The sequence below is a fragment of the Saccostrea cucullata genome, unplaced genomic scaffold (assembly GCF_032062105.1).
Source record: "Saccostrea cucullata isolate Sc308-1 unplaced genomic scaffold, CSIRO_AGI_Scuc_v1 ctg703, whole genome shotgun sequence".
Lineage (NCBI taxonomy): Eukaryota > Metazoa > Mollusca > Bivalvia > Ostreida > Ostreidae > Saccostrea > Saccostrea cuccullata.
Genome location: NW_026924126.1, coordinates 150652 through 177167, shown reverse-complemented (window position 1 = coordinate 177167; position 26516 = coordinate 150652). Strand labels below are relative to the sequence as shown.

Genomic DNA, 26516 nt, shown 5'->3' with positions numbered 1-26516 from the left:
GCGATTAAGATTATTTTTCGCGCTAAATGAAAAATTCATATCGATTGAGCATGCGCATCAATAAAATTCATATTGATTGAGCATGCGCATCAATGTAAAGTTGAGCACGCGGTCAAAAAACAAAAATGGCGATGTACGCGCTGGTCCACTGGGAGGATCATTTTGTGAGCATGATTAATCTAGAAAACGTTAAAGATCCAAGAAAACCCGTGAATGAGTACAAACCAGGAGAGTACATAGTGGCAAACTACATGAAAAAACCCTACAAGGCACGGATATCAGAAATTTCTGGTAAGTCAAACTGCATGTGCCTGATTTTTTTTGGTCGTCATGCAAGTTACATCGGGGACTACGTAGTCCCCATTCCCCGTACATTTAGAAGACAATTTTGACTTTTTTTGTATTTCTATACATATATGTATCAGAGTCTGAGAAAGAGAGAGAAGCCAACCACCACCCCTTCTGTTTTTTATGGGGTTGGGGGGGGGGGGGTCAAACTGTGTATAGGTGCTTCTCATCAAAATTAGTTTATGAAAAAATCTACATCCCCTACTGTTAAATTGTTTTGTACTATAACAAAACTTTATCTGCTGATTATTAGACTAGAGGAGTGGCTAGACGAATTGTTTTTCTGGAGGGGTTGGGAGGTGGTTTGCATGCCCTTTTTAAGGGGACGCTTTGAACAATATTTCGGGGCGATATTTTTTCTATAAAAATATGTTAGGGTACGCTTTGACCAAAATCATGGGGCGCTTTGACTAAAATCAGGGGACGCTTTGACCAATATTTGGGGGCAATATTTTTTCTATAAAAATATGTTAGGGGGCGTTTGGACCAAAATCATGGGTCGCTTTGACTAAAATCAGGGAACGTTTTGACTAAAATTAGGGGACCAGGATGTTTTTATTAGGGGGCGCTTTGACTGGCTCCCCTTTTGAAAAGTATGCTACATATGCTACCTAATTAGATTAACATTATTATAATGTTTATTATAAAGTTTAAATTTAAGTCTAAAACCATATAATGATATTCTTTGATCAATCTTGAGATTTCAGAACTAAATCGGAATATAATTCCATTTACTTGTAAAAATTTTCCTTCAATGACGTCGCACACATGGTGCAGTTGTTAGAGCATCTGCCCTAAAGTCGTGAAGTGAGGACTCGATCCTAAAATGTTGCGGGTTCAAATCCCACTGTGGGACATGGAGACTTGTACTTTGCTCAATGGCCCTGAGTATCAAGCATTGGACAAAATTTGCAGCTCTCTACCAACAAGTGGTGGCATCTCCATATGAGTGAAAAATTCACGAGAGGGACGTTAAACAACATACAAATGAACCGTTCAATGACAGAAATTATAAAATCATTTTGCATTAAAATTAACTTGTATTTTAGGACTAATGTTTATTTCTGTTTTGTTTGATAGTTAAAAGTTAGAACAATTTATTTCCCAGTTCCTAGCCATTAATGTCTTTTTTTTTAAACTTCAGAAGATCGGATAGCATTGAAGTCAAAAATGAAGGATGGCCAGGTTCCACTTCATTACAGATATGGCCAAAATCTGCATGATGATGAAAGTGAGGCATCAACCAGTAATGAAGGTTTGTTTTATTATAAAGTATTATTTGTCATGTCAACAATTTCTTCTTGAAATTTTATTTACTTATCTAGAAGAAAAAAACAACATATATTTGTGTTTGTAGTAAATGATTTCTTTATCTCAAGTTTATGCTTTTAAAAGTGTAAATTATAGCGTGGATTATTTATAAAGATGATCCTAAAAATTTGGTATGAGATGATGAAAGTGAGGAATCAACAGGTAATGAACTGAAGCGTGTTACATTTTAATGTATTATTTGTGAACATTCTAGGAATAGCATGTACATGTATTGTATATTTGTCTTTGATCTCCAGTTTATGTCTGTGTGAACTATAGTGTGATTACTTGTAGAAATGCCAGGTAGAGGGACTGCGACAAGAAAAGAACGTCCTTTGCAGCCAACAGTGAGCCAGGGTTCTAGAGACCCCAGTGAAAGTGAGGCATCAACAAGTAATGAAGGTTTGTTACATAACTGAATGTATTTTTGAAATTCTAGGAAAGAAGGCATGTACATGTATATATCTGTCTGTGATCTCCAGTTTCATAATGGTCTGTATGAATTAATTGTAGTGTGATTACTTGTAGAAATGCCAGGAAGAGGCACTGCGACAAGAAAGGACCGTCCTTTGCAGCCAACAGTGAGCCAGGGTTCTAGAGACCCCAGTGAAAAAGAGGCATCAACAAGTAATGAAGGTTTGTTACATAACTGAATGTATTTTTGAAATTCTAGGAAAGAAGGCATGTGCATGTATATATCTGTCTGTGATCTCCAGTTTCATAATGGTCTGTGTGAATTAATTGTAGTGTGATTACTTGTAGAAATGCCAGGTAGAGGCACTGCGACAAGAAAGGACCGTCCTTTGCAGCCAACAGTGAGCCAGGTTCTTGGAGACTTCAGTGATAGTGAGGCATCAACGAGTAATGAAGGTTTGTTCAGTTTGAATGTATTATTTGTGAACATTCTAGGAAAGGCATGTACATGTATTATATATGTGTGTCTGTGATCTCCAGTTTCATAATGGTCTGTATGAATTAATTGTAGTGTGATTACTTGTAGAAATGCCAGGTAGAGGCACTGCGACAAGAAAGGACCGTCCTTTGCAGCCAACAGTGAGCCAGGGTTCTAGAGACCCCAGTGAAAAAGAGGCATCAACAAGTAATGAAGGTTTGTTACATTTGAATGTATTATTTGTGAAATACTTGAAAAGGCATGTACATGTATATATCTGTCTGTGATCTCCAGTTTCATAATGGTCTGTTTGAATGTTTGAATGTATTATTTGTGAACATTCTAGGAAAGGCATGTACATGTATTATATATGTGTGTCTGTGATATCCAGTTTATGGTCTGTGTGAATTAATTATAGTGTGATTACTTTCAGAAATGCCAGGTAGAGGCACTGCGATAAGAAAGGACCGTCCTTTGCAGCCAACAGTGAGCCAGGTTCTTGGAGACATTAGTGAAGCAAAAAGACCATCAAGTAGTCCGTCTTCTCCTTCTTTACATAGGTAACAGTCAAATCGATACAGCCATGGTCACACAGTATTTAAACGTTAGTTGTTATTTACTATTGGACTCTTGCGAGAAGCACTGACTTTTACTTTGACATTTAAACCTGTATCATTGTACAGAAGTACAATATTGATAACAAATAAGAAAACCTTACAACTTGTTTGTGCTTTGAAATTACCCGTTATTTTCGTTGAATTAAATGTTGAGCTAAATATTTATATTGTAAAATAGCTTCCATACATTGTCCTAGTGTAACTTTAAGAGTCAGCGCTCCTCGCAAAAGTCCATTAGACTTATTTGTATTGGAATGTATGAAGTCAGTAATGAAAATGTTTTGCTGTAGTAGAGTGTGTTTATTAAATTTATTTGAAAAAAGTGCACAAGCAGTACGTAATTAAAGTCTCGTTGGTTAATGGTGTGAACATAGTCTTAAAATAAACTTCATGTCCTCCTCTCAATATCCAGGGCATAGGATTTTTTCCAGTCTGATGCAAGAACCATATTTAGATGCCTTATAAAGTTTATTTTAATTGCACATCCCTTATGGAAATGCACACTTTATGAGCAATCAATCATTGTTTGATGACAGGCCTCCTTTATTTAATTTAATATAAATAATTATAGCTTTTCATCGAACATAGATCAAATTTGCATCATCTGTTAACATTTCTTAAAATCATTTCATTTCTTTATTCAGCAAGGTACGAAAGTTGGAGACAAAAGTACATAATCTAGAGAAGGAGGTCAGCGTACTAAAGAAAAAGCTTAAAGCTCACACAGACAACCCTGAAGCTCCAAGTCAAAGAGAAGTATCCGATGACTTATTGAAATGTGTGCTGCACTTGTCAGCGAATGATATCTCTACCATTTTAAGAACTCTTATATACAAAGTTTTCTCAAATGAGGAAGTCCTTAATTGTTCTCGAACAGGTAAAAAAACTGTTAACTCGGGGGAAACCCCGAGACCAGGATTTGATCTCAAGAAATTAACAGCTGTGCAGACAGCTATCATGACAAAATGTAGTATCAGCTTGGAAGTGTTTAAGAAAAAGTTTGATAATTTCTTAAAAATGGAGCGGAGAAAGGTCCGTAAATCATCTGATTAGTGTACTGAATAAAGAAATGAAAGTTTTAGCTCTTGAAAGTTTTTTTTTAAGCAAAACTTAAGAATCATATATATCCTGTTGTGAAAGAACAAAATGAATGTGTTGAAATTGGTATTGATATTGAACAAAACTTATGAATAGTATAATGGTATATATATATCATTATATTTACTAGAAAAGAGTTATTGAACTGTTCTAGATCTGTTCTAAGAAAATTGTATGCATTTAGTTATAGAACTGCTCAAGAACAAACTTAATAAATTTTGTTCCAGAACAGTACCTGAACGTTAAATATTATGGCAAATCCCATGTCTCATTTAACATACCAGAACAGTCCCAGACCTGTTCTTGGTATTTTAGTTCTAAACGAGTCCCTGTTTCTGTTGTTCCAAAAGAATCCCAGATATTGATTGTTCTAGAACTGCTCATGTTCATGAACCTGTGTATTCTGGTATAGTTCAAGCAAATGTCTCATTTAACATATTTTAACGTTCTAGTAATGCACAAGATGAGTAATAGAACTCATCAGGGACATTTTAGGGTGTTCTATTCCAAAAGTACTAGAAATATTCTATTACAATTCTAGAAAAGTTCAAGGATTTCTCGCAGGGGCGAGAGCGAACAATGAACCCTACATATTTTTTGCGTTTTTATTAAAGTAAAGCTATATATCTCTATGGTTAAGAACATTTTAAACTTTAGTTTTAATCTTTAAACGTAAAAACTACTTTAAAAACATCAAACTTCCGACAGAGTGGATTGTACCAAACTGTACACGGAAACGTAGAGGACTATGAGTAGTTTGTTTATACATGTACATGTAGTAATGTACATGTATTATGTATTGAAGAAAACACTGTAATGGCACATGCAAATTTTCAATGTCACAGGATAAATGTGAGATATTTTAATAACAGATCAAGCATTCCAGTTTCTAATTGCTTCATTGAAAGGACCAGTGGGTTTGCGGCCGATTTTTGACGATTGCGTCAATATATGTTTTTTGTCTATACATTTTGTAGCACTAGCTAGAACCCCCAGTATCCATAGTGCTTCGATTGACTGGTTAGTGACCCATACGCATAAGCACAAAAGCGCACACCATGCAGTTATATTACAAAGCTAGCTAGCATACTACAGAGGGTGTTTAAGGATCAGAGGGTGCATACACTACATATAAAGACAATCACAGTGCAATATTAATATGAATTAATATGAAGGAGATTATATGAGAGAGAGAGAGAGAGAGATAGAGAGAGAGAGAGAGAGAGAGAGAGAGAGAGAGAGAGAGTCGGAAGCAGCTATGCTTAATTATTTTGCTACCAACACTAATATCAGAGTATGCAGGATTAGGCATAGCATAAGATACAGTGACAGAGTTACAGTACAAGTATATATAAAGCATGCACACTACAGCTATACATAGAATCATTTACAAACACAACAACACTATCATAGTATACCCGAGTTGGAATACCATGACGTCGTGTACGATATCTTTGACACGTGGCATAAGAAAATTCATCTGTAAATAACTAAAATATCATAATTAAAATATATATTTAGACGTTTTTTGTTGGTAAAATTATAGCTACATATATGGCGATGTCAGCATTTTCTGATGTTCCAGCGTTATATAAAATGTTCATGCACTTAAAAAAATATTGAAGTAATAAATCTTATATATCGAAAAAATTGGAACATGAATGTGTATAATTTGTATCCAAAATGGATGTCATAAATAATTGAAATGCTGGGTGGACGAAATTGACATATCAGCCTTGGAAAATTATGTCAAAGACCGTGACTTCCCGTTTTTTGTAGATTTCGATGGAATGAAACTAGAATTCATCAGTACCATGTCCAACATGGGGGCTGGATCCCCCTTTCAATTTTTTTTTTTAAATTTTAAATCTGGACTGGACGCACCTTTTTCTATTTTATAATCTAATATGCACCGACTGGTATCGAAAATGTAACCCGTTTGTTTTCATGAGCCGTTTATCAATTTTTAAAAATTTCATTTCGACCTATAAATAAAATGAGGTCAGTCGAAAATGATATAAATTCCGTGCTACACACTGATAAAATTTCTGGTACAGTTATAATGTACACGTATCGCGGTTCCAACACATCGAATACTGGTATAATATAATTTACACAATATCCATTAAGCAGGTTAAATATAGAAAAGTTGCTGAATATTGCATTATAAGCAATTATTACCCATAAAAATATTAAACGACACACAATTATAAATAACTGAAAAGAATCATTTATTGTATTGTGATTTTTTTTTAATTTTCTCAGTTTCTGATGTTCTGACATGCAAGTAAACGTTATAATTATACATACCGTAATTAAAAAAAAAATCTGCCAGCCCCCTTTCAGAATCAAATCCACTTACGGAGAAGGGGGGTCAGTCTTCTAAAGAAAAATACATGTAAATCAGGAAAGCAGGTAAGGCAATAGACCTGCAAAATTAGCTTATTTATATATAAAATGTATCCTTTTTATGATTTGATATTACTAGTCTAAATCATTTAAATATACACTGCATCAGGCCTGAGGGGTTTGTGGGGGAATGCCTCCTTTCCTTTTTTTACAACTGAGATATAACCATATTTTTTTACTATAGAAAAAATATCTATCGAAACCTCCCCCCCCCCCCCTTCAACACACACAAACCCTGACAACCTTTTTGTTTTCTTTTTTAATAGTAAAAATATGGGCATGTGTATTAACAGAAGAATGTGAAAAAACCTGACACCCCCCCCCCCCCCCTCCGCCAAGATTTTCAAATTTAGGCAATTCTTTTTTTTTTCTTCACTTTAAAGTTATCTATTTATTTATTTTTATCAAGTTTCATGTTAGTTTAAATTCTATCATCTCAAAAACGATGTTCTATGCCTGTGCATTTTTTTTATGTATGCCTATCATTTTCCCTGTCACTGCAATTTAGAGCGTGACGTCACCAAAGCTTACAATCTCAAGATTTGCACACTAAATATGCACCTCTTAACTAGAGGTGAAACAAGTGGGCGGATCATAGATCTTGTAATTTTAAAGACCGATTTTTGTACTGAAGACTTTCCAGTTTCGCTTTCCCCTTGTAATATTTAATTGCCTGATTAAAGTAGCACATTTTACATAAAAATTAGAGTACGTCTGATGAACAACAAAGACAGGAAACCTTATATTACGCTGAATGCTCAATCGCCATTTTGCTCTTCACTCGGACTTCCTCAGATGACTCGTAACTCGCACAGTTCGGGAAAACAATGTACCCGTGACGTCATTTTTCACAGCGTGACGTGGAGCAGTGGTAGTCTGCATTAGGAAGTTGCATAGGCGCTTGGGTCAAGGATACTGCATTTTTTCTATATAATGTATTGTCGAGGAAATTCGAACTATACTCGTCACATTTTTTTTCAGTGTGCAGTGTTAATTTTTAGTTTTTTGTAAACCTTTCTGCTTCATATTCACTAGAATATCGCGGAAATTCAAATTTTATGCACGCTTTAAAAATGACATATCCCACTGTATACTAAAAAGAAACAAGGCTTGCAACTTCATTTGCCCCTTTCCGTGCCCCAGACTCGATTTTTTCCTTTTAAAAGTTATATGCACCGCTTACCAGCTGAATTATGAACCCCCATCTCTCCAGAAAATTCTTATGTAATGATAAAAATCCTCGGGTATAAACTTTTCATCCATCTTATATTTTTAATCAATTATTTCTCTCCAATTTCGCTCGATTTTTCGTCTAATCACGGAAGTCACCGGAATTCCAACATCCGAAACCCAAAACGGACGGACTGAAAATTAATTGACAGTTCTGAAAATCGCAAAAATTTGAGTATATGCCGATTAAAACTGTCTAAAACTTCTTATATTATCACTGACAATATATAATATTTTTAACCTGTATCCTTAATCAAAGGTATATACTTGTACATATAGACGGTAGAGGGGGGGGGGGGGGGTTCCAAATCTAAATACACTTGTGTTTCAGGTTAAACATTATGAAGATTTAAGAATAAATTAAACATTGCAGCAAGTTTATTTGTACAAAAACTGCATATTTTCCTTTACTATTACTACAGGTGACTTGATCTGAAAGACGCAAGTAAAAGCTGTGTATATGCCTGCAGCCAGAATAAATATATACCAGTTGAATCTTTTTAAACAATTTTTTTAAACTGCATAAAATCAAATATTTTTACAAAAAAAAATTACAAAAAATCTACTATTGAATTAGCAGCTTAAAACAAATATCAGTAACACCAGAATTCATTGATCATTTATCAAAAATACTTTATGCTCAGGAAAGGAGGGCTGTGTGTGTGATTCAAGTTGGCACCTATATTGTTCGGATTTGTTCCCCTAACTCGGTATATTACTTGCATCAAAACGACAGTTAATCCCCATCACACCCTACTCTACACTTTTTTTTTCACATTTAGTGCCAAATGGTTATTGCATCTATTTGAGAGAGAGAGAGAGAGAGAGAGAGAGTCTACACCGACCATTGAACTTCCCACATAGTTCTCCTGAAATACAGTTTGAGTTTAGACAGATTTTCTTGCTTTCTTTCTTTTCTTTTATTATTAATTTATTTATTTATTGTTCGTTTAAGTTGTACGCATTGATTTCGATTAATAAACACTGTTGAACAATAAGACGCCCCCCCCCCCATTCCATCTATCAATTAGACTTTAATTTCCTTTGATTAAGGATACAGGTTAAAAATATTATATATTGTCAGTGATAATATAAGAAGTTTTAGACAGTTTTAATCGGCATATACTCAAATTTTTGCGATTTTCAGAACTGTCAATTAATTTTCTGTCCGTCCGTTTTGGGTTTCGGATGTTGGAATTCCGGTGACTTCCGTGATTAGACGAAAAATCGAGCGAAATTGGAGAGAAATAATTGATTAAAAATATAAGATGGATGAAAAGTTTATACCTGAGGATTTTTATCATTACATAAGAATTTTCTGGAGAGATGGGGGTTCATAATTCAGCTGGTAAGCGGTGCATATAACTTTTAAAAGGAAAAAATCGAGTCTGGGGCACGGAAAGGGGCAAATGAAGTTGCAAGCCTTGTTTCTTTTTAGTATACAGTGGGATATGTCATTTTTAAAGCGTGCATAAAATTTGAATTTCCGCGATATTCTAGTGAATATGAAGCAGAAAGGTTTACAAAAAACTAAAAATTAACACTGCACACTGAAAAAAAATGTGACGAGTATAGTTCGAATTTCCTCGACAATACATTATATAGAAAAAATGCAGTATCCTTGACCCAAGCGCCTATGGGAAGTTGCATTGCTGGAAGTTGGTAGTGTTTACATCGCCGCGTTATTTCTGATCATTTCTTTGGATTTAAATGTCACGATTGTCAAAAATAATGGTAAATGTTTGCAGTGTGCATCGAGAATACGAATCGGTATGTATTGTTCTTTGCTGCGATAGTATTTCTAAGTCTTCATTCATGGACAGCTCGACAGCGTTGTTGACTATGTTCAACAGATATTTTGGACTCGGGAGTAACTTAAACGATTACGGTGGGATTGTAGCTTAATTAGAAGACGGATCGTTTTGAAGGATTACTTAATATTGCCGCTTATACGAAGGAAAATGCAGAGATTAGCGAGTAAATATTGAGGCATGCGCAGATGGGTTAGTCTATGCGATGCATGGAAATCTGACTAACCCCCCAGAGTAACGCATGCGCAAATGGGTTAGTCCAAGCTGTGCATGGGAAACTGACTAACCCCTAAAGCATAACATCAGATTCACTACACAATACCAAACTATTGCAGAAAAAATAATTAAAAACAAAAAAATGAAAATTTGAAATTAAAAGAGAACAGAAACATGAAAAAAAATATTTAAAAACAACAACTTTGCAATATTTCATTAAATTTATTTGGTACCCTTATACACACTTACCCACTTAGTCAACATATTTCAGTTAGATATATTTTTGGTACCCATATACACACTTACCCACTTAGTCAACATCTACTACAGTGGAAACTGATATTTCGAGAAAAACTAAGGTTACATATAGGCACTACACCTGAAATGATGATTTACTTGAATTCCGAGACAAATAATTATTCCGAGATTAAATAATACCCTGTTTAATTTTTTTTCAATGAACACACGTATAATTAATTTTAATTATATTATACAATACTAATTCAGTTTTAATCATACACTAAAACATCAATTTGTTTTAATTATATTACACCAATTGAAAGACCTTTATCTGAACTACAGTCATCAAGAACTCTTAATTAACACAAGCAACTATAAGACCATTTCTTTTTGCCCAACTCCCAAGAGATGAATTAAGTTAATACTGCATGGTGCTCTTGCCAGTTAACTCCCGACAATGAACTCGCAGGGCTCTCACACCACTTTTTGGGACTGGGGCCGGGGCCGTTCAAATTGGGAAAATTATCGTCATTTTGGGAAAAGTTGGATATTAACCAAAATTCATTTTAAAAAATCCTCAAATTTCGCTTTTCTAGCATTTTGTCATCAATTTAACTCTGGTTTTGAATAAACAGTTAAACAGAACAAACATGGATACGTAGGCTATAGTATTTATGAAAGTACATTAGATTTGTTATTACTATCTTTGAGTGCTGATGATTACGGTTATGTCTTCTAGGTGACATGCAGTCGCCAGTCACATAGTCCCAAATTTCCTTGATCACATGGACAACTTTGCGTACCAATACAGCGCTAGACTGACCTTGCCGAAGCGTGGGATTATTTCGATCTAGGTGCAGCTTACTAATGTTTAAATGAAATGTCTCTTTTTGAAACCAAAATGATGTTTTTTGTCGAAACTACATGACAAGATACTCTGCACTCATAGTTAGTACACATTTTTGTAAAAACAATAACCTGGTTCCCCGAACCAGTTTACGAATGCATTTGGCGCGAACTAATAAAATAGTGGTACGGTTTCACTTTCATTTGCAAACGTGTTGTTTGTTGGTTTCATGGACTCTTATTTTTTAATTCATATTTTGCTATGGAAATTGGGAAATTTACACCTTTCTTTTGGGAAAAAAGGCACCTTTTTTGCATTGGGAACGGGGCCGAATATCGGCCCCAGATCTAGAGAATCGAGAGCCCTGACTCGTTAATTTCTCTCTAATTTGACATGCACATTTCTGCTATCAAAAATTCTCCTTGACCAGTGCTTGATAATTATGCCCATGGGACAAACTGAATTCCTCTCAAATCATTAACATTTGTTACAGAATTTTCTGTCAAGTATATGATAAAAAATAAGTTTTTACTTAATTTAGCATTTTTTAATAAGGATACAACTATATTTTTACATTTTTTAGGATTATGAAATTTAAAATTTTAAAGACTTAGTTTTTTAAAAAAAATTACTTCAATTAAAGGTCACAGTGACCTTGAAATAGGTCGGGACACACCGTCTACCCAAGATGCATAACTTGTCCAAGTTTGATGATTGTAAGTCTAATAGTTTTTTAGTTATGAGCAAAACAAAATCACAAAATAAAAAAGAAAAAACGCCTGTAAAATGCAGAAAAATCATCCAATCATGATGAAAATCCCAGGTGCACAGCTTCATATGGTGAATAATAAGTGTACAAATTTTCAGACAAATCCATCCAACAGTTTCTGAGAAACGGTCCGGACAAAATCTTGTCTACAGACAGACAGACAGACAGACGGACATGGTGATTCCAATATACCCCCCTAAACTTCGTTTGCGGGGGTATAAAAAATTCACCAAAAACTTGAACCTGGGATGCCTATGCTGAGGGTATCACATAAGCTTCCCCAAACTGCATTGAGGTGAGCTAAAAAATGATTTACCTTCACTGTTAACAGCTGTTGTTGATTTTCTTCCTCCTCCACAGAATCAGAAATCCCAAATGGCTCCTTCTTTACTACAATCAAGACAAGTAATGTGTAAGATTCAGAATGATAAAGTTTGTGTAAGAATGCTCTAAATTTTTTTTTCTAACTGAAATAAATTTTTTTTGTAACAAGAGTTAATTCTAATAAAAATCCTATTTACAATAATATGTTATACAGTAAAACTTGTTTAGTATGAACACGGATATTCCGAATTCATGGATATAGCTAAGTCATTTTGGATCCCCTGCTATATAAATTCATTACACAAATTTTGGATATAGTGAAGGAATTTCACAGTTCCCCTCGACTTCCTTATAACAGAGTTTATCTGTACTGCTTTACAATAACAGTGATGATTCTGTGAACTTGCTAAAATATCCGAATTAGGTTGGGGGTCGACGCTGACGAGTTTAAGCATTAGTAAACCCCAAAGAGACTTAAATAATTGACACAAAATTGAAGATAAAAGCTTTATTCTATTCAAAATAAACACTTAATTTAACCGTTTGTTTTCTGAATGTTATAACTTTTGGATTAAATGCTGCTCAATGGCCTTCCAACCTCGATTTCCATAGTTAATGTCTTCATTGCATAAAATGCATCTGGCTATTTTTCGTTGTTTACAACTCGCCACAGCCAATTCCATTTCCATACATTTTTAATACCCTTGTCGACAACTTTCACATCATGACCTGGCTGGACAAGCTGCGCCATATTACCATGAGTGTTTACGAAATCACAATCATCCCGACGTTTGCGTTTACTTTACTTACATATGGAAACAAACCTCTGGCTGATGCAGATCACGGACTAAAAACATCAATTTATTTTAAACGGATTAAAACGGACAAAAACTTGACATTATCGCAGAAATATATGAAAAACCTGAAGTATCGGAAAATACTTGTAAATATCGGATTCTTGGATTCAAATTAGCTGAATTCCGCTATATATCGGAAAAGAATTATCACTGCAATAAATACTGTATATACAGGGTTATTTTTGCCATTTCATACTTGCGAACAATTTTGCCCCATTTTCAATTCCCCCACTTATAGTTTGGATCAAGAAATTACACTGTATTCTTTGAATTTGCCCCATTTGAAATCCCCAAAAAATAAGGGTAGAGTGAAGGATCTGCAGAATGATAATATCAATGGAATATGTCAATATTGTTATTGAATAAACTTACGCTCTACATATTTTAAAGCTAATTGCTGAAAATTTGTCCATTTTGTCCTATTTCTGAAAGAGGATATAAAATCAGACTAGTTTGTGACGTCATTAATACAAAAATTGTGAATACATTGCTTTGAAACTATAATATTTTCTGTTGAATTATATTTTTCATACAATTTATTGAATTCAGCACATTTCAGGAAGTTTTCAAAATTTGACTTTTGTGGGGGCAAATATATGCAATATACCGCATATACATGTAGTTCTTTGGAGCAGAGAGATATTGCCCCTTAAATGATTTTTTTGTAAAAGTTTGAGAGAAATCTGGGTTAGTTGAACTTTTCTATTGGCCTATAGTTTTAAGAAGTTTAGGACAGAATGACCTATAACTTTTCTGTTAAATATGCCATATGTCCTATAGTTACTTATTTCAATCTGAAACCCTGTTTTAAAGTAATTGCGATATAAAGTATTCAGGACTAGGAGGTAAATAAGACTTCTTGTTTTAAAAATTTACTACAAATTAAACAATGCAAACTTGAGAAAAAATTTGACACTAAAAAGTTAGGCCATAGATTGGTTTATGGATAGTATTTGATGACAGTTAAAGTAAAAAAAATAGAATAACACTTTTTATGCAAAAGGATTTAGTACCACGTTATAATGAGACACCAATTTACATATAATGATACACACCAGTAAACTCCATATCAAGCGTAGGGTCTTCAGTATAAGGTGAATGTGTGGACTGGAAATCTGCCATCATGACCTAGTTATTGCTCTAGTCCAAAATCTGAGTAAACAAATAATTCATTTGGCAATGCGTTACTCTCACCGGAAAAAAAAATTAACAGAAATTGGTGCATCGATTTACCCAAAAGGACTCAAAATGAATATCTTACAATTTACTGAAAATTATTAATTTGAATTAAATTTTGAATATTACATTATAAGTTCACATAAAAGTTGGTAAAAATATTAATTCTTTTGTTGCATCTTTTCTTAAGGAAATTACTACACCTTATATAGCATATCAAACACCAAATCTGGTCAGATAAGCATGATAAGCTTGATTGTTTTATTTTAGCTGAAAATAAATATTGAAGTATTTATAATATTTATCATATTTTTACTTCTATTTTGCCATATCTTACCAAGGTCCAGTACAATCACTAGATTTAGCTACATAGGTAGAATTACTTACATAGATTTACCTCAGGTAGCTTTATTTAGCTATTTCAATGTTACTACTAAAAATTCTATTTTTTATTTAAAAGAGTCAAAAAATCGCAATTAAGAGACTATTGATATTCATACTAGGGAGGCTGATAAAAACAATCCAAAGCAGAGATAGTTTAAACATTGCTGCATTTGGACAATTTAGTTCAAAACATGTAATTTCTTTGTTTGATTACTGTCTTCTTTCTCATACGTGCGGTGCGGCATGGATGAGTATACATAAATCTGAGATTCCTCTGACTCTAACCCCCACTTTTATATTGTGACTTTTGCGGGGGAGAGTCAGAACGGACGCCATATCGAAAACTGGGAATCTGGCCAATCCACCTGGTATCGCTACTCTGCCTACCTTTTACAACCTTATTTCGCGGAGCTAACTCCCGAGACGAGAGAAATCAGTAAAACAATTATTCATCTACTTGTTAATCCTCATAAATATAATGCTTTCGCCATTTAAACAAGCCTATCACCGAAAAATGAAGCATCACTTGAATTTGGTCGCCTCCTCGACATCCGACTTCTTTGCGCATGACATCACACACAAATACACAAACAAACTATCACCTGAAAATATCATGTGTGGTGTTTTTAACCTCATATTAGCTTAAAAGTCGTTTTTGACAGTTGCTTTCCTCATCAATAAATAAATAAAACATCATTATATTATTTTATACGTATTTTCACAACACTTTCATAATTTTTCGAAATCCCTACACGTGGTTTGAGCACGTGTTACTTTCAAACTGACTGAAATTTTGTGTATTTGTGTGCTTACGTCATGCGCAAAGCAGTCGAATGGCGAGGAAGCGATCTAGTTCAAGTGATGCTTCATTTGTCAGTGATAGGGCTGTTTAAACTGTGGAAGCATTGTGGCAATGCACTTTGAAAAAATTACGCACTTTGAAAAATTTTTTTAAATTGCGTTAAAATTTGGACAAAATCAACACACTTTGATAAAAATTTTCAAAGTGCGTTAATTTTGGGACCAACTTAACGCACTTTGAAAAAATTTTTCAAAGTGCGTTAAGAGTCTACATAAATATATTTTACCATGGAGACACTTAACGCACTTTGAAAAAAAATCATATTTTAGTCATGGAAAGCTTTTATTTGTTATTTATGTTTAAACAAGAGGCCCATGGGCCACATCGCTCACCTGAGAAGCGTTGACCATTCTGTTCTTTACCAGATTTCCCCCTTGTTATACTTAATGCATCCCCACCCTCAGTGTTTTCCCCAGGCCGTTTTTGCATGGCGGTACCACCATGCATTCACGATCTCCCGCCATGCATCACATGTTGCCGCCATGCTTCCCGCTATGCATGAATTATTAATTGTGTACCATGTGAATGATATCAGTTACAAATATTTCAATAAAACAATTCAAATCACTAGAATCCTCGCGTGTACTGAGCACCTGTTGTGAACTTGATGCGAATCACGGCACAGGGTATGATGCAATATCTAGACCTAGCTGTCAATGTTTGTTTATTGCAATTAACTGGTATGTTAAAACTGCTAAAAAAAAAAAATTAATTTATAACCATAAAAATATTTAATAATGCTATCATTAAGTTAAACACGGTAAAAGCAATACACTTGTTAATGCACATGTGGGTTTTTCAAATTCAAAATTCCTATAAATAATTAATCTGTTACATATTAAAACAAGTGATTTTTTTAGTTAAACTCATAATATTTAAGACATTTTTTTTACAAGATGCAAAATACATAGGCACATGTCTAATTAACATTATTATTTTCTAAATTTATTATATTTATTTAAATAAGTATTGATATACATGTATATCAAGAAAAACCTGAAATTGCAGGTAATAGTTCATAAAATGTAAAACAAATAAGTAAAAAACAACATGTAAGCACTGTGCATAAATGCAACTGTCAATCAATTTCAAATTATCCCCAAAAGATGCGTTCAGTAGGGACGATTTCCAGTTACCCGGCTTAATTAAAAAGGGAGAGACTGTCAACTTGGCACGGATTTTTCATGCTTTGAATTGAATTATTCAAGGTACACAAAACAGTCTCAAGATTATTGCTTTATATTGGAAAATTTTTGACATGTAAAATATTTTTTGAGTTAGCCCCCTTCTTACCTAAAACATTATTTAGTACATATAAAAACTTTCTTTAAAATACAAGTGTGGAGAAATTAAAAATTTGAGTTACAGATTTATTTAATCAAAAATAATTGAATTTGTATTTTTTTTAAATACGGTGTTTAAATTTAAATACATGTACAATTCCACCTAGTCCAGAACATTTGGCGCGCCATCCAATTTTTTGGTGAAATTCGGGCCACATCAAAAATTTTCTGTCGAACCCTGAATGCATCCACACCCTACCCCACTGATCGTAATTTAGACATTTTGAAATCTACACTACCCCATGATCCTTCCATGGGCACATATGTTTCAGCTTTTTTGGCCCAGTGGTTCCTGAGAAGAAGATTTTTCCTATATATTTCTATGAAAAAATTTGATTCCCTATAATGGCCCCGCCCTTCCCCAGGGGGGATTTTTATTTAGAATTTACACTACCCCAGAATGCTTCCACAAAAGTTTCACTTTTTCTGGCCCACTGGTTCTTGAGAAGAAGATTTTCAAAGATTTTTCCTATATATTTCTATGTAAAACTTTGATTCCCCATTGTGGCCCCGCCCTTCCCCCGGGGGTTATTATTTGAACAATTTAGAATCTACATTATACCAGGATGCTTCCACATAAGTTTCAGCTTTTCTGGCCCAGTGGTTCTTGAGAAGAAGATTTTCAAAGATTTTTCCTATATATTTCTATGTAAAACTTTGATTCCCCATTGTGGCCCCGCCCTTCCCCCGGGGGTCATGATTTGAACAATTTAGAATTTACACTATACCAGGATGCTGCCACATAAGTTTCAGCTTTTCTGGCCCAGTGGTTCTTGAGAAGAAGATTTTCAAAGATTTTTCCTATATATTTCTATATAAAACTTTGATTCCCCATTGTGGCCCTGCCCTTCCCCCGGGGGTCATGATTTTGAACAAATTAGAATCTACATTATACCAGGATGCTTCCACATAAGTTTCAGCTTTTCTGGCCCAGTGGTTCTTGAGAAGAAGATTTTCAAAGATTTTTCCTATATATTTCTATGTAAAACTTTTGATTCCCCATTGTGGCCTCGCCCTTCCCCTGGGGGTCACGATGTGAACAATTTAGAATCTACACTATACCAAGATGCTTCCACATAAGTTTCAGCTTTTCTGGCCCAGTGGTTCTTGAGAAGAAGATTTTCAAAGATTTTTCCTATATATTTCTATCTAAAACTTTGATTCCCCATTGTGGCCCCGCCCTTCCCCCGGGGGTCATGATTTGAACAATTTAGAATCTACACTACCCCAAGATGCTTCCACATAAGATTCAGTGGTTCTTGAGAAGAAGATTTTTTAATGACCCAACCCTATTTTTGCCTTTTCTTGATTATCTCCCCTTGCGAGGGGATATGTCCCTTAATTTTAACAATTTAAATTCCCCTTCACCCAAGGATGCTTTGTACCAAGTTTGGTCAAAATTGGCCCAGTGGTTCTTGAGAAGAAGTCGAAAATGTGAAAAGTTTACAGACGGACAGACAGACAGACAGACGGACAGACGGACGGACGGACGGACGGACAGACGGACGGACGACGGACAAAATGTGATCAGAAAAGCTCACTTGAGCCTTCGGCTCAGGTGAGCTAAAAACTTTCAATATACAGACTAACGCTACACAGCCAAAATTAAACTAATATGCATATAGTGAATTAAGTAATATGCAAAAGAGAGAATATTGAATGTGTAAATATGTTGATCTGGAGAGCGTTTATATGTCTCTAACGTCATCAATACTATTTCCGCCTTTATCTCGAAAGTTCTATTCTCATTCACAGGTCAGAGTTATCTTTCTTTGCCCACCTTATACATACTACGTAAATAGAGAAAATTTCGGTACCGAAAATATACAAAATGCGGAATCTGATTAAAAAACAAATTAAATATTTAGTATTTGTAGAAAAATGTCTGTTTTACATAAGAATATCTTGAAAAAATATCTAAAAACAAAAAAATCAAAAATTGACCAAAAACAAATTCATTTCCGGTTCGGACAGGAAGTACTGGAAACACACGAAAATACCTTCAAAACAAATAGAATATCATGATCTAATACTCCTGTAAATTCCATATCTTTACTTCAAACCGTTTCCGAGAAAACTGCCGGACAAAAGTCCATTTTAAAATTCGAAAATCGGCCATAACTTCGGACCGGAAGTGAATTTTTCAAAATACGGAATTTTATATAAACTTCATATATCAACCTACTTACATGAGAAAAATTGTGAAAATCTATCCAGCCATCTCTGAGTAATCGCGCTCACAAAATTTGGGAGGAATAATAATAATAATAATAAAAAGAAACAATACAAACACTATAAGTCTTCCGTTGTGAACGGAAGACTTAACTAGTGCTAATTGTAACGGGGACCGTTACAGATGTTCCCCAAACGCTCCCCATGTCCCTTTTCGTGCTTTATTCCTCTTAGACCTTTTATAAATATGCTAAGTATCCAAGGATTTCATTTAAGAATATAAAAGTTACAATGATATCAACTATATATCTTTTGACGTTTTGCATACATGTACATGCATATGCAAGATGATTATGGCATGTTGGTTAAGCGATTAACATATCTTTCTATCCCGCGAATCAAAGAAAAAAATACATATATAAAGTTACCATTTTTCAAGCATATGTCATTTATTTAATACATCGATTCACATTTTATTTCTCTACTTATTTTAAACTCGGGCTCAAAGTTGGTTTTATTCCGACGACAAGGCAGGGTTAAAGTCGACTAAGGGTATCACGCCGATAGCTAACCAATCAAAATGAACTTATTCAATAGTAGTTCCATACATGGAAAAGGGATTTTCCTTTCTGTTCAGAATTTTTTTTATATTTCCTCTCAGGCCATTTTGACAACTCTGGTACCTGTGCCTAGTAAATTTTATATACTTTGTAAATAAATATATAAAGGTTTTTGACCGGAACTATTCATTTTTTCCAATGCATAGGGGGCTACTTTCTGGGGTTTACAAGAGATGTTTAAAAAGACATTCGTGTCAGCTAATGTGACCAATATTGTTTAACACCTTCTTATTAATATTTTTTTCATGAATGCAAATACCTGATTATTTTAGGAAGGAGCGTACATGTATTATAGATTTTTAATATACCGAAAATCGCTATTTCTGGGGATTGCGTAATTCTAAAAAAAAATTCAAATAAATTTAAAAGGTAAAATAAACAAAGGATGCTTTGTATTAAAATATTATTTCAAATCAGTAGAATTGAATGCTATTAACAACATCTGAATAAATAGGCTAGAAAAGGCTTATATACCAACTTTGTACATCTGCACTTTAATTTTAAACACGACAGGATTTGTAATTTTTTCCGTATAAATTAATAATTTCTATATACTTTGGAAACTCAAATCAAATATTTTAATACACTTTCCTCGAGCTCTTTTCTGCAGTTTTCCTGAAATTTTATGTGGGTCCGAGGTGTTATCTGAGTTTAACAGCGATTCTCTACGTTGCCATTAATTTGATTTGTTTGGTTGTTGCGGGGGGAGGGGGGGGGGTATTTTTATTCTTAACCTATTCAACGTTGGAGTTGAATCTTGTATCTTACTCCAAGAACTTAAGATTGATTGTGACATTTGGATGAAAGGTCAAGGTCATTACAAAACAACCACCTCTTTAACTTCTATCCTGCCAACCGAAATAAACTCTGAAAGGTGTTTCTAGATACATGTACATGTACTTCATGTTTCTTTTTACCCTTGGGTCAAGGACAAAGGTTAAGGTCGATTTCAAGTTCATAGGTCAAGGTAATTTTGATAAATAGCTAATATGAACATTTTATTCAGGTAACCAGTGACCTTGACCTCAGTTTCAAGGTCAAGGGTCAAAAGATCTGCATACTTCAGTATGTTACATGTCTTGACATTTAGAAGTTCTTAATTCTGCATGAACATCAAAAACTCAAGTATACTGTCGTTTAATGCATTGTGTGCGGGCGCATGTGCATGCACGTCCTTGCATTTACTTTTGTTAGTAGTATAATGTAGGCATTCATTATATCTATTCATATTCGAAATTTCACCCTGTATTATTGAGAACCAAGAAAGTTGTAGGCATTTAACGTTTTAGCCAATCAGATTGCAGCACACGTGCATGTGCGTGCGTTCATAATTATTCTTATATATCATGCTGTAGATCTTCATAATGTATGACTATCTTCAAAATTTCAAAGGATTTTGTCAGAAAACAAAAAAGACATTTAGACTTTTAGTTTCAGCCAATCGGAGCGAAGCGCACGTGCAAGCGCGTGAGATCTTGCTATTTTGACTATGTCATCATGTCTATACTACTAATATATCCTTATATTATGAGTTTCAAAGCATTTCATCCAAAATTTAAAAAGTTACGGCTATATCTATTATATTGGTCATTTCACGTGTTACACGTGTGCGCACACGCACGCACGTGCGCGCAAAATGACCTTCGTTCCGCACATCTACATAACATACCTAGTGATCCTAAAAAGGTTTCACCTAGATCGGATGAGTAGTTTACGAGAACACTCGCGGACAAAAAAGTACCGGAGAACAAAGAAAAAATTCAGAAAAAGTAAAAACAATATGTTCCCAAACTTCGTTTGGGGAACATAATAAGAAGAAGAAACAGAGTAAAAACAATATGTTCCCCAACTTCGTTTGGGGAACATAATAATATTGATAATGCTTTGAAATCTTAAATAAGTATTAAGCCGTATTTCGTTTTGAAAATATTGATTCCTAAATATTTTGAACTATTTTGAGTGAAGAATCGTGCGTTTGCGTTAATAATCGTGTAAGATCGTGTAACGTGTAGAATCGTGAACGTGAAAGATCGTAACAGGTTTAATCGTGCGTTAATCGTGCGGAATCGTTCGTGTAAGTTGTCAACAATAACGTTCCAGCCACTGTACCTAGGAGCAGAGAAGAAGATTTTCAAAGAATTCATGTATTTTCACCATTTATAATCAATAGAGCCCCACCCTAACACCAGAACCCCTGATCCTGGGGCCATAAAATTCACAATTTTGGTAGAGGACTCAATGCTGATTACAATCATGCAAATAGTTTGACTGCTTGATGTCCAGGAGTAAAGAAGAAGATTTTCAAAGATTGCATTAATATTAGTGGTTTTGGCCCCACCCCTCAGGCCCCGGGGGGCAGGGATCATGAAATTCAAAATTTTTGTTCCCCTTCACCCATAGATGCTTTGTGCCAAATTTGATTGAAATTGGTTCAGTGGTTGCAGAGAAGAAGCTGAAAATGTTCAAATGTTAACACACGACGCACGACGGACGATGCACAACGGACGGCGACAGATGAAAACAGATAGCAATAGGTCACCTGAGTTTACTCAGGTGACCTAAAAATATACTCAACATTTGAATTTCTCGCTGCCTTATATGGTTGCATTTTTACTAAAGTCCCTGTAGCCTCATTGTGACGCTAGTGCACTTTTCTCCATGTATATTTCTACGCGTGGGTATACATGAAAATGGTTTCAAATCTATTTCACAGTTTGCTTAGTAGAAAAGCACAGTTAATGTAAATATACGAATATGACCAATTACAATATAATTGTTATTGAGAAGATTTTTCCTATATATTCTTTTGTAAGACTTTGATTGCCCACCTAGCCCCAGGGGGCTCATTATTTGAACAAACTCGATTCTACACTACATGAGGATGCTCCCAAATAAATATAACAAATTAAGGCTTAAGTGTTCTTGAGAAGAAGATTTTTTTCTTTGCATTCCTATGTAAAACAATTATCACCCATTATGGCCCCACCCTACCCCTGGGGGTCATCATTTGAATAAACTTATATCTTAACTACCTGAGGATGATTCTATTAAAGTTTGATGTATTCTAAGTACCGTAATTTCGGGAATATAGGTCGATGGGGTATATAGGTCGAAAGGCTCATTTTCAGCCTTAAATTTTGAAAAATCCTAAGATAGGTCGAACTTACTATATAGGACGAGGCTTTGTTTCCCGTTTTCTTAAGATTTTAACGCAGATACAACGTATCAGAACAGGTAAACCCCTAAAATTATCGGGTTATTCCGTGACATGAACGTATCAAGAAAATAAACAGGTATTTTAATGAGTACAGCAATTAAATACTGTTTTGTAAAAAAATGTAGTTAAAACTTCTTTGAATTGTGTAACTACTTATTTTTCTCCAACTTGCCTGTTCAATGCCTCCGTAGTTTCACACTGTTGTTAAATCAGAGGCATAAATAACACGTAAATACGTTATTATTTTACAGCTATAAATCGGGAGATACCCGAGACCAAAGAATAGTAATTCCGATTTCAGAACAACTTGGACACATTCCTAATAAATTTTACTCAAACATTATTTACCGGTGGACGACAATTACTTCGATGTCCGCCATTTTTATTTTTCTTCTCCAGGGATTTGCTAAAACACGCAAATGACCATTGAATGTATATATCAAGCAACAGTAAAGAATTGAAATCATATTAACACTCTATAAGTTTAATTTATAAATTTTAATTGAGAGTACATTCACAATTTGACTTTCAACATGAATTTCACGACATTGTTTGTTCAATGATGTGTAACACTAATACCCTATAATGGCACGTGGGTTTCTTAATCATGCCCCGCAGGCATTTAAGGGGGATGTACGGCCACTTTTAGTGCAGTGAGAGCAAAATGTAAACATTTCTTCAAATGGCTAAAATACATTATATTTTGATCAAATTTTAAGTCTTTTTGATAAAGATACAATAAATATGCATAACCGAATGCATGTTGTGCATATATAATCTATACTTTTGCAGAAAAATGCTTTTGATATGCTCCTTAGAACTGCGCAGCTACAGAATTCAGCAGAGCCTTAAAAAATCCAAAAAAATATACAAACTGTGTATTAATGTTCTCTCTACAACCATTTGTTGAGAAAATGTCTAAATTTTGCACTTTTAAATGATAATTTCAAGTTCAAAACAAGGTACCGTTGTCTTCAAAAAGAGTGTAAAGAACCATGAAAGTAGTTCATGGATAGCAGCACGTGGTCTATTTTTAGCACAGAATCTTGTTTTCCAGACCTCTTCTTAATATGGAGGGGCATAACAATCTTTAAATGTAGAAGAGAATTACAGTTGCAAAATATTTCAATTAATATGAACACTTTTAAAAGAGGAAAGGTGTTATAGTGTGGCTTGAAGTAATTTATTTAGTATTATTACCGAACAGTTGTTAAATAGTTTACGTATTAATATGAAAAAAAATTAAACTCTTTGATTCCAGGTAAGGAAAAATAAGCACCATCAAAGTTAAAAATTAAGAGTTTGTAAGTTTGCACCAGATAAATTATATTATCAATTAAAATTTTAATTATCACCAATAAAACACAAAGAAATTAGACACATAAAATTGATACGAATGACCTTGTTTTAGTACCTACTAGTACGAAGCGTTATCAAAAAGTTCGCGAAATATCTCTATATCTACAAAACCACAATTCAGATTAGATAGCCAAACACAAGTTCTATAAATAGCATATGCTGAAGTTTTGCTCCTTGTTTGTGATGTCACAATCTGAAAATGACGTCATTATTCAGGTACTTTTGACGAAAAATGGTTGTCTCAGTGGAACTCGTTCAACAAACGACTATAATATCTATGGCACATGTATATCTTAGAAATGCCTTTGAAGTAGCGTATAAGAATTTGTTCACAGTTTATTAAATGGCCTCTATAATTTCAATCAATGATTGGATATCGTTTTAGTGAAGGAAGGCAGATGGTTAAATATGATACATGTTATGTTGCCCGGTGAAAGCAAGTTTGAAAAGGGATGTGTTTTTTAAAGCAATATGCTATCAAAGACCTTCAATTAAAAATTTACACTTTGAAAAATACTTGAATATTTCAACAATAATATAGATATCAAATACCTAAGATATTGTTTACTTTTTTATCACCCCTCGTATACTGTGTCAAATAAACATGCATTTATAATTTTCATTACAGAGGAGCAACAGTTGAAAAGGCATGAAATCATTCAGAGTGGGTTAGGAGATTTAATGAATAATTTTTTTTCTATTTGCCCATATTTTCAAAATTACAAATGAACAAAGTAAAGATAAAAAATCAACATATAAACATCTTTAAAATGATGTTTGGTGGTCCTCCCAACTCAGGGAAAAATTATTGGGTCCGTATTTATAGGTGAGAAAAAAATTCCTTAAAATTTAAACAGAATTGTTGACGGAAGAAAAAGAAAAAAATATCGTGTAATGGGATGTTAAAAAAATGAGTCGGGCCATTTCTAGGTAGTAGATCGGGAGAGAGGGCAACCAAATATTTTTATAACAAGTGGTCTTATATAAGTCTAGTACATGTTCCATCACATACTTAGTAATGCAATTTTTTTTTAATCTTTGACACTATTTTGAAAAACAAACATAGGATTTTCGGGGCGGGGGGGGGTTAACACTCACTTTTTTTGCGATGATAGACTAGCATATGCAATGGACCTTTCTTTGCAAACATTGTGCTCGATTCTAAATTTCATAGAAACAACTCATTATATTTTATCAAGCTTCGTATGTTCAATGAGCGAGAGCTTACAACGTTGTCAACATAATGAGACATGATGCGTTTTTGTGTCCAAACATGACCCCATACAATGTGTGGGTCATTGCAAACATTCTAGCTATTTATGTGAGGTGCCTGAAGGAAATCCTATAACTGCCTATTTTTTCTATCTAACTTCTAAACAAAATAGACATATGTACCAACTTTTCGAATGTAAGACATGTAATTACAATTTATTTTTCATGCACTGCATATTGTTTAACATTTTCAAATTAAATGCTAAGCATCCTCCTTGCAGTGCCCCATTTGAAAATAACTTCTATCGCCACAGAAAAAAGACCCTCCGTAAACACAAATGTTTAGGACATTTTTATCTTTTTTTCTTGAGTTTTAAAGAAACCAACAAATTATCAAGACTTGTTCCATAAAAATCAAATATAATCATGGTAATAAACGGATCTATCCACAGCAGATATATGCACATGCCAACCATGTGCTTAGTGGAATAATATTAACGAGGAATTTCGAGTTTAAAACAGGACAGTTTTTCCCGATTTGCTGGAGTGAGGTTAAAATCGCCTTTTTTCATTAATCAGACGATGCGATGCAACAAATAAAAGTAGTAAGTAATATAACCTAATGATTATTACTTAGTAATTTCTTGTCTTGATGTTATTATGGTCGCATTTATTCTAAAATCATTGTTATTCGAACTCTGTGTGACAGAGGAATGGCGGACGAAATAAACACATGGCCTCAGGAAGACACCCATATGAAAAATCAAATTTTCAAGAATTATGGATAATGACAAGAAAAAAACGAAACAAATGGTTGTAGCCATATTATCAATGAATCAAACTAACTCCATTTTCAATGCATTTTTCATCTCATGAATGCTGTAGCTGCGCAGTTCTAACATGATTAATTTTCTTCTAATTAAGACAAAATAAACTTAATTATTTACTAATTTTGGTCTCTAACTGTAGGTAATTAGTGCATTAGCACTTTGAGTAACTTTGAGCTAGTTTAGTAGAGTATTAAGCGCATTCTTGGTATTTCTTAGTTTACAGCAGACTAGATCCAATATGGCTTGTACATCCCCCTTAAACCAACAGTGAACACAGGTGTTAAACACCTTTGCGTACACAGTGTACGGTAAATCCCTTTATCTGTCAGACAATTAAAATTCTGTTAGAAGCCAATCTGTGTATACCGGTAA

The 26516-nt window shown here is 34.2% G+C and overlaps 2 protein-coding genes across 5 annotated transcripts in view; one reads left to right on the top strand and one right to left on the bottom strand.

The window, feature by feature from the left end:
• LOC134265832 (zinc finger protein OZF-like) overlaps nucleotides 1-14143 on the bottom strand; it is a 61803-nt gene extending 47660 nt beyond the window's left edge. For all 3 annotated transcript variants that reach the window (XM_062748058.1, XM_062748057.1, XM_062748056.1), the window contains exons 1-2: nucleotides 14025-14143; nucleotides 12105-12178 (exon numbers count right to left, since the gene is read on the bottom strand). In XM_062748058.1, coding sequence (XP_062604042.1) covers nucleotides 12105-12178; nucleotides 14025-14094 — 144 coding nt within the window. In that variant the 5' untranslated portion in view covers nucleotides 14095-14143. The remainder of the gene's footprint in view (nucleotides 1-12104; nucleotides 12179-14024) is intronic.
• Nucleotides 115-4822, top strand: LOC134265830 (uncharacterized). 2 transcript variants are annotated; one of them, XM_062748054.1, is made up of 8 exons: nucleotides 115-291; nucleotides 1493-1603; nucleotides 1954-2061; nucleotides 2188-2295; nucleotides 2422-2529; nucleotides 2660-2767; nucleotides 2985-3111; nucleotides 3813-4822. In XM_062748054.1, exons 1-8 carry the CDS (start codon nucleotides 126-128, stop codon nucleotides 4219-4221), a joined length of 1245 nt encoding a protein of 414 aa, XP_062604038.1. In that variant the 5' UTR covers nucleotides 115-125; the 3' UTR covers nucleotides 4222-4822. The 2 variants fall into 2 exon arrangements, with proteins under 2 accessions (XP_062604038.1, XP_062604039.1); XM_062748055.1 differs by lacking the exon at nucleotides 2660-2767.
• Nucleotides 14144-26516: the final 12373 nt, after the last annotated feature.

Coding starts and splice junctions, on each gene's coding strand:
- LOC134265830 (XM_062748054.1), top strand. CDS start 126: ATGGCGATGTACGCGCTGGTCCACTGGGAGGATCATTTTGTGAGCATG. Junction 1,604..1,953: donor GGCATCAACCAGTAATGAAG/GTTTGTTTTATT, acceptor GATTACTTGTAG/AAATGCCAGGTAGAGGGACT. Junction 2,530..2,659: donor GGCATCAACGAGTAATGAAG/GTTTGTTCAGTT, acceptor GATTACTTGTAG/AAATGCCAGGTAGAGGCACT.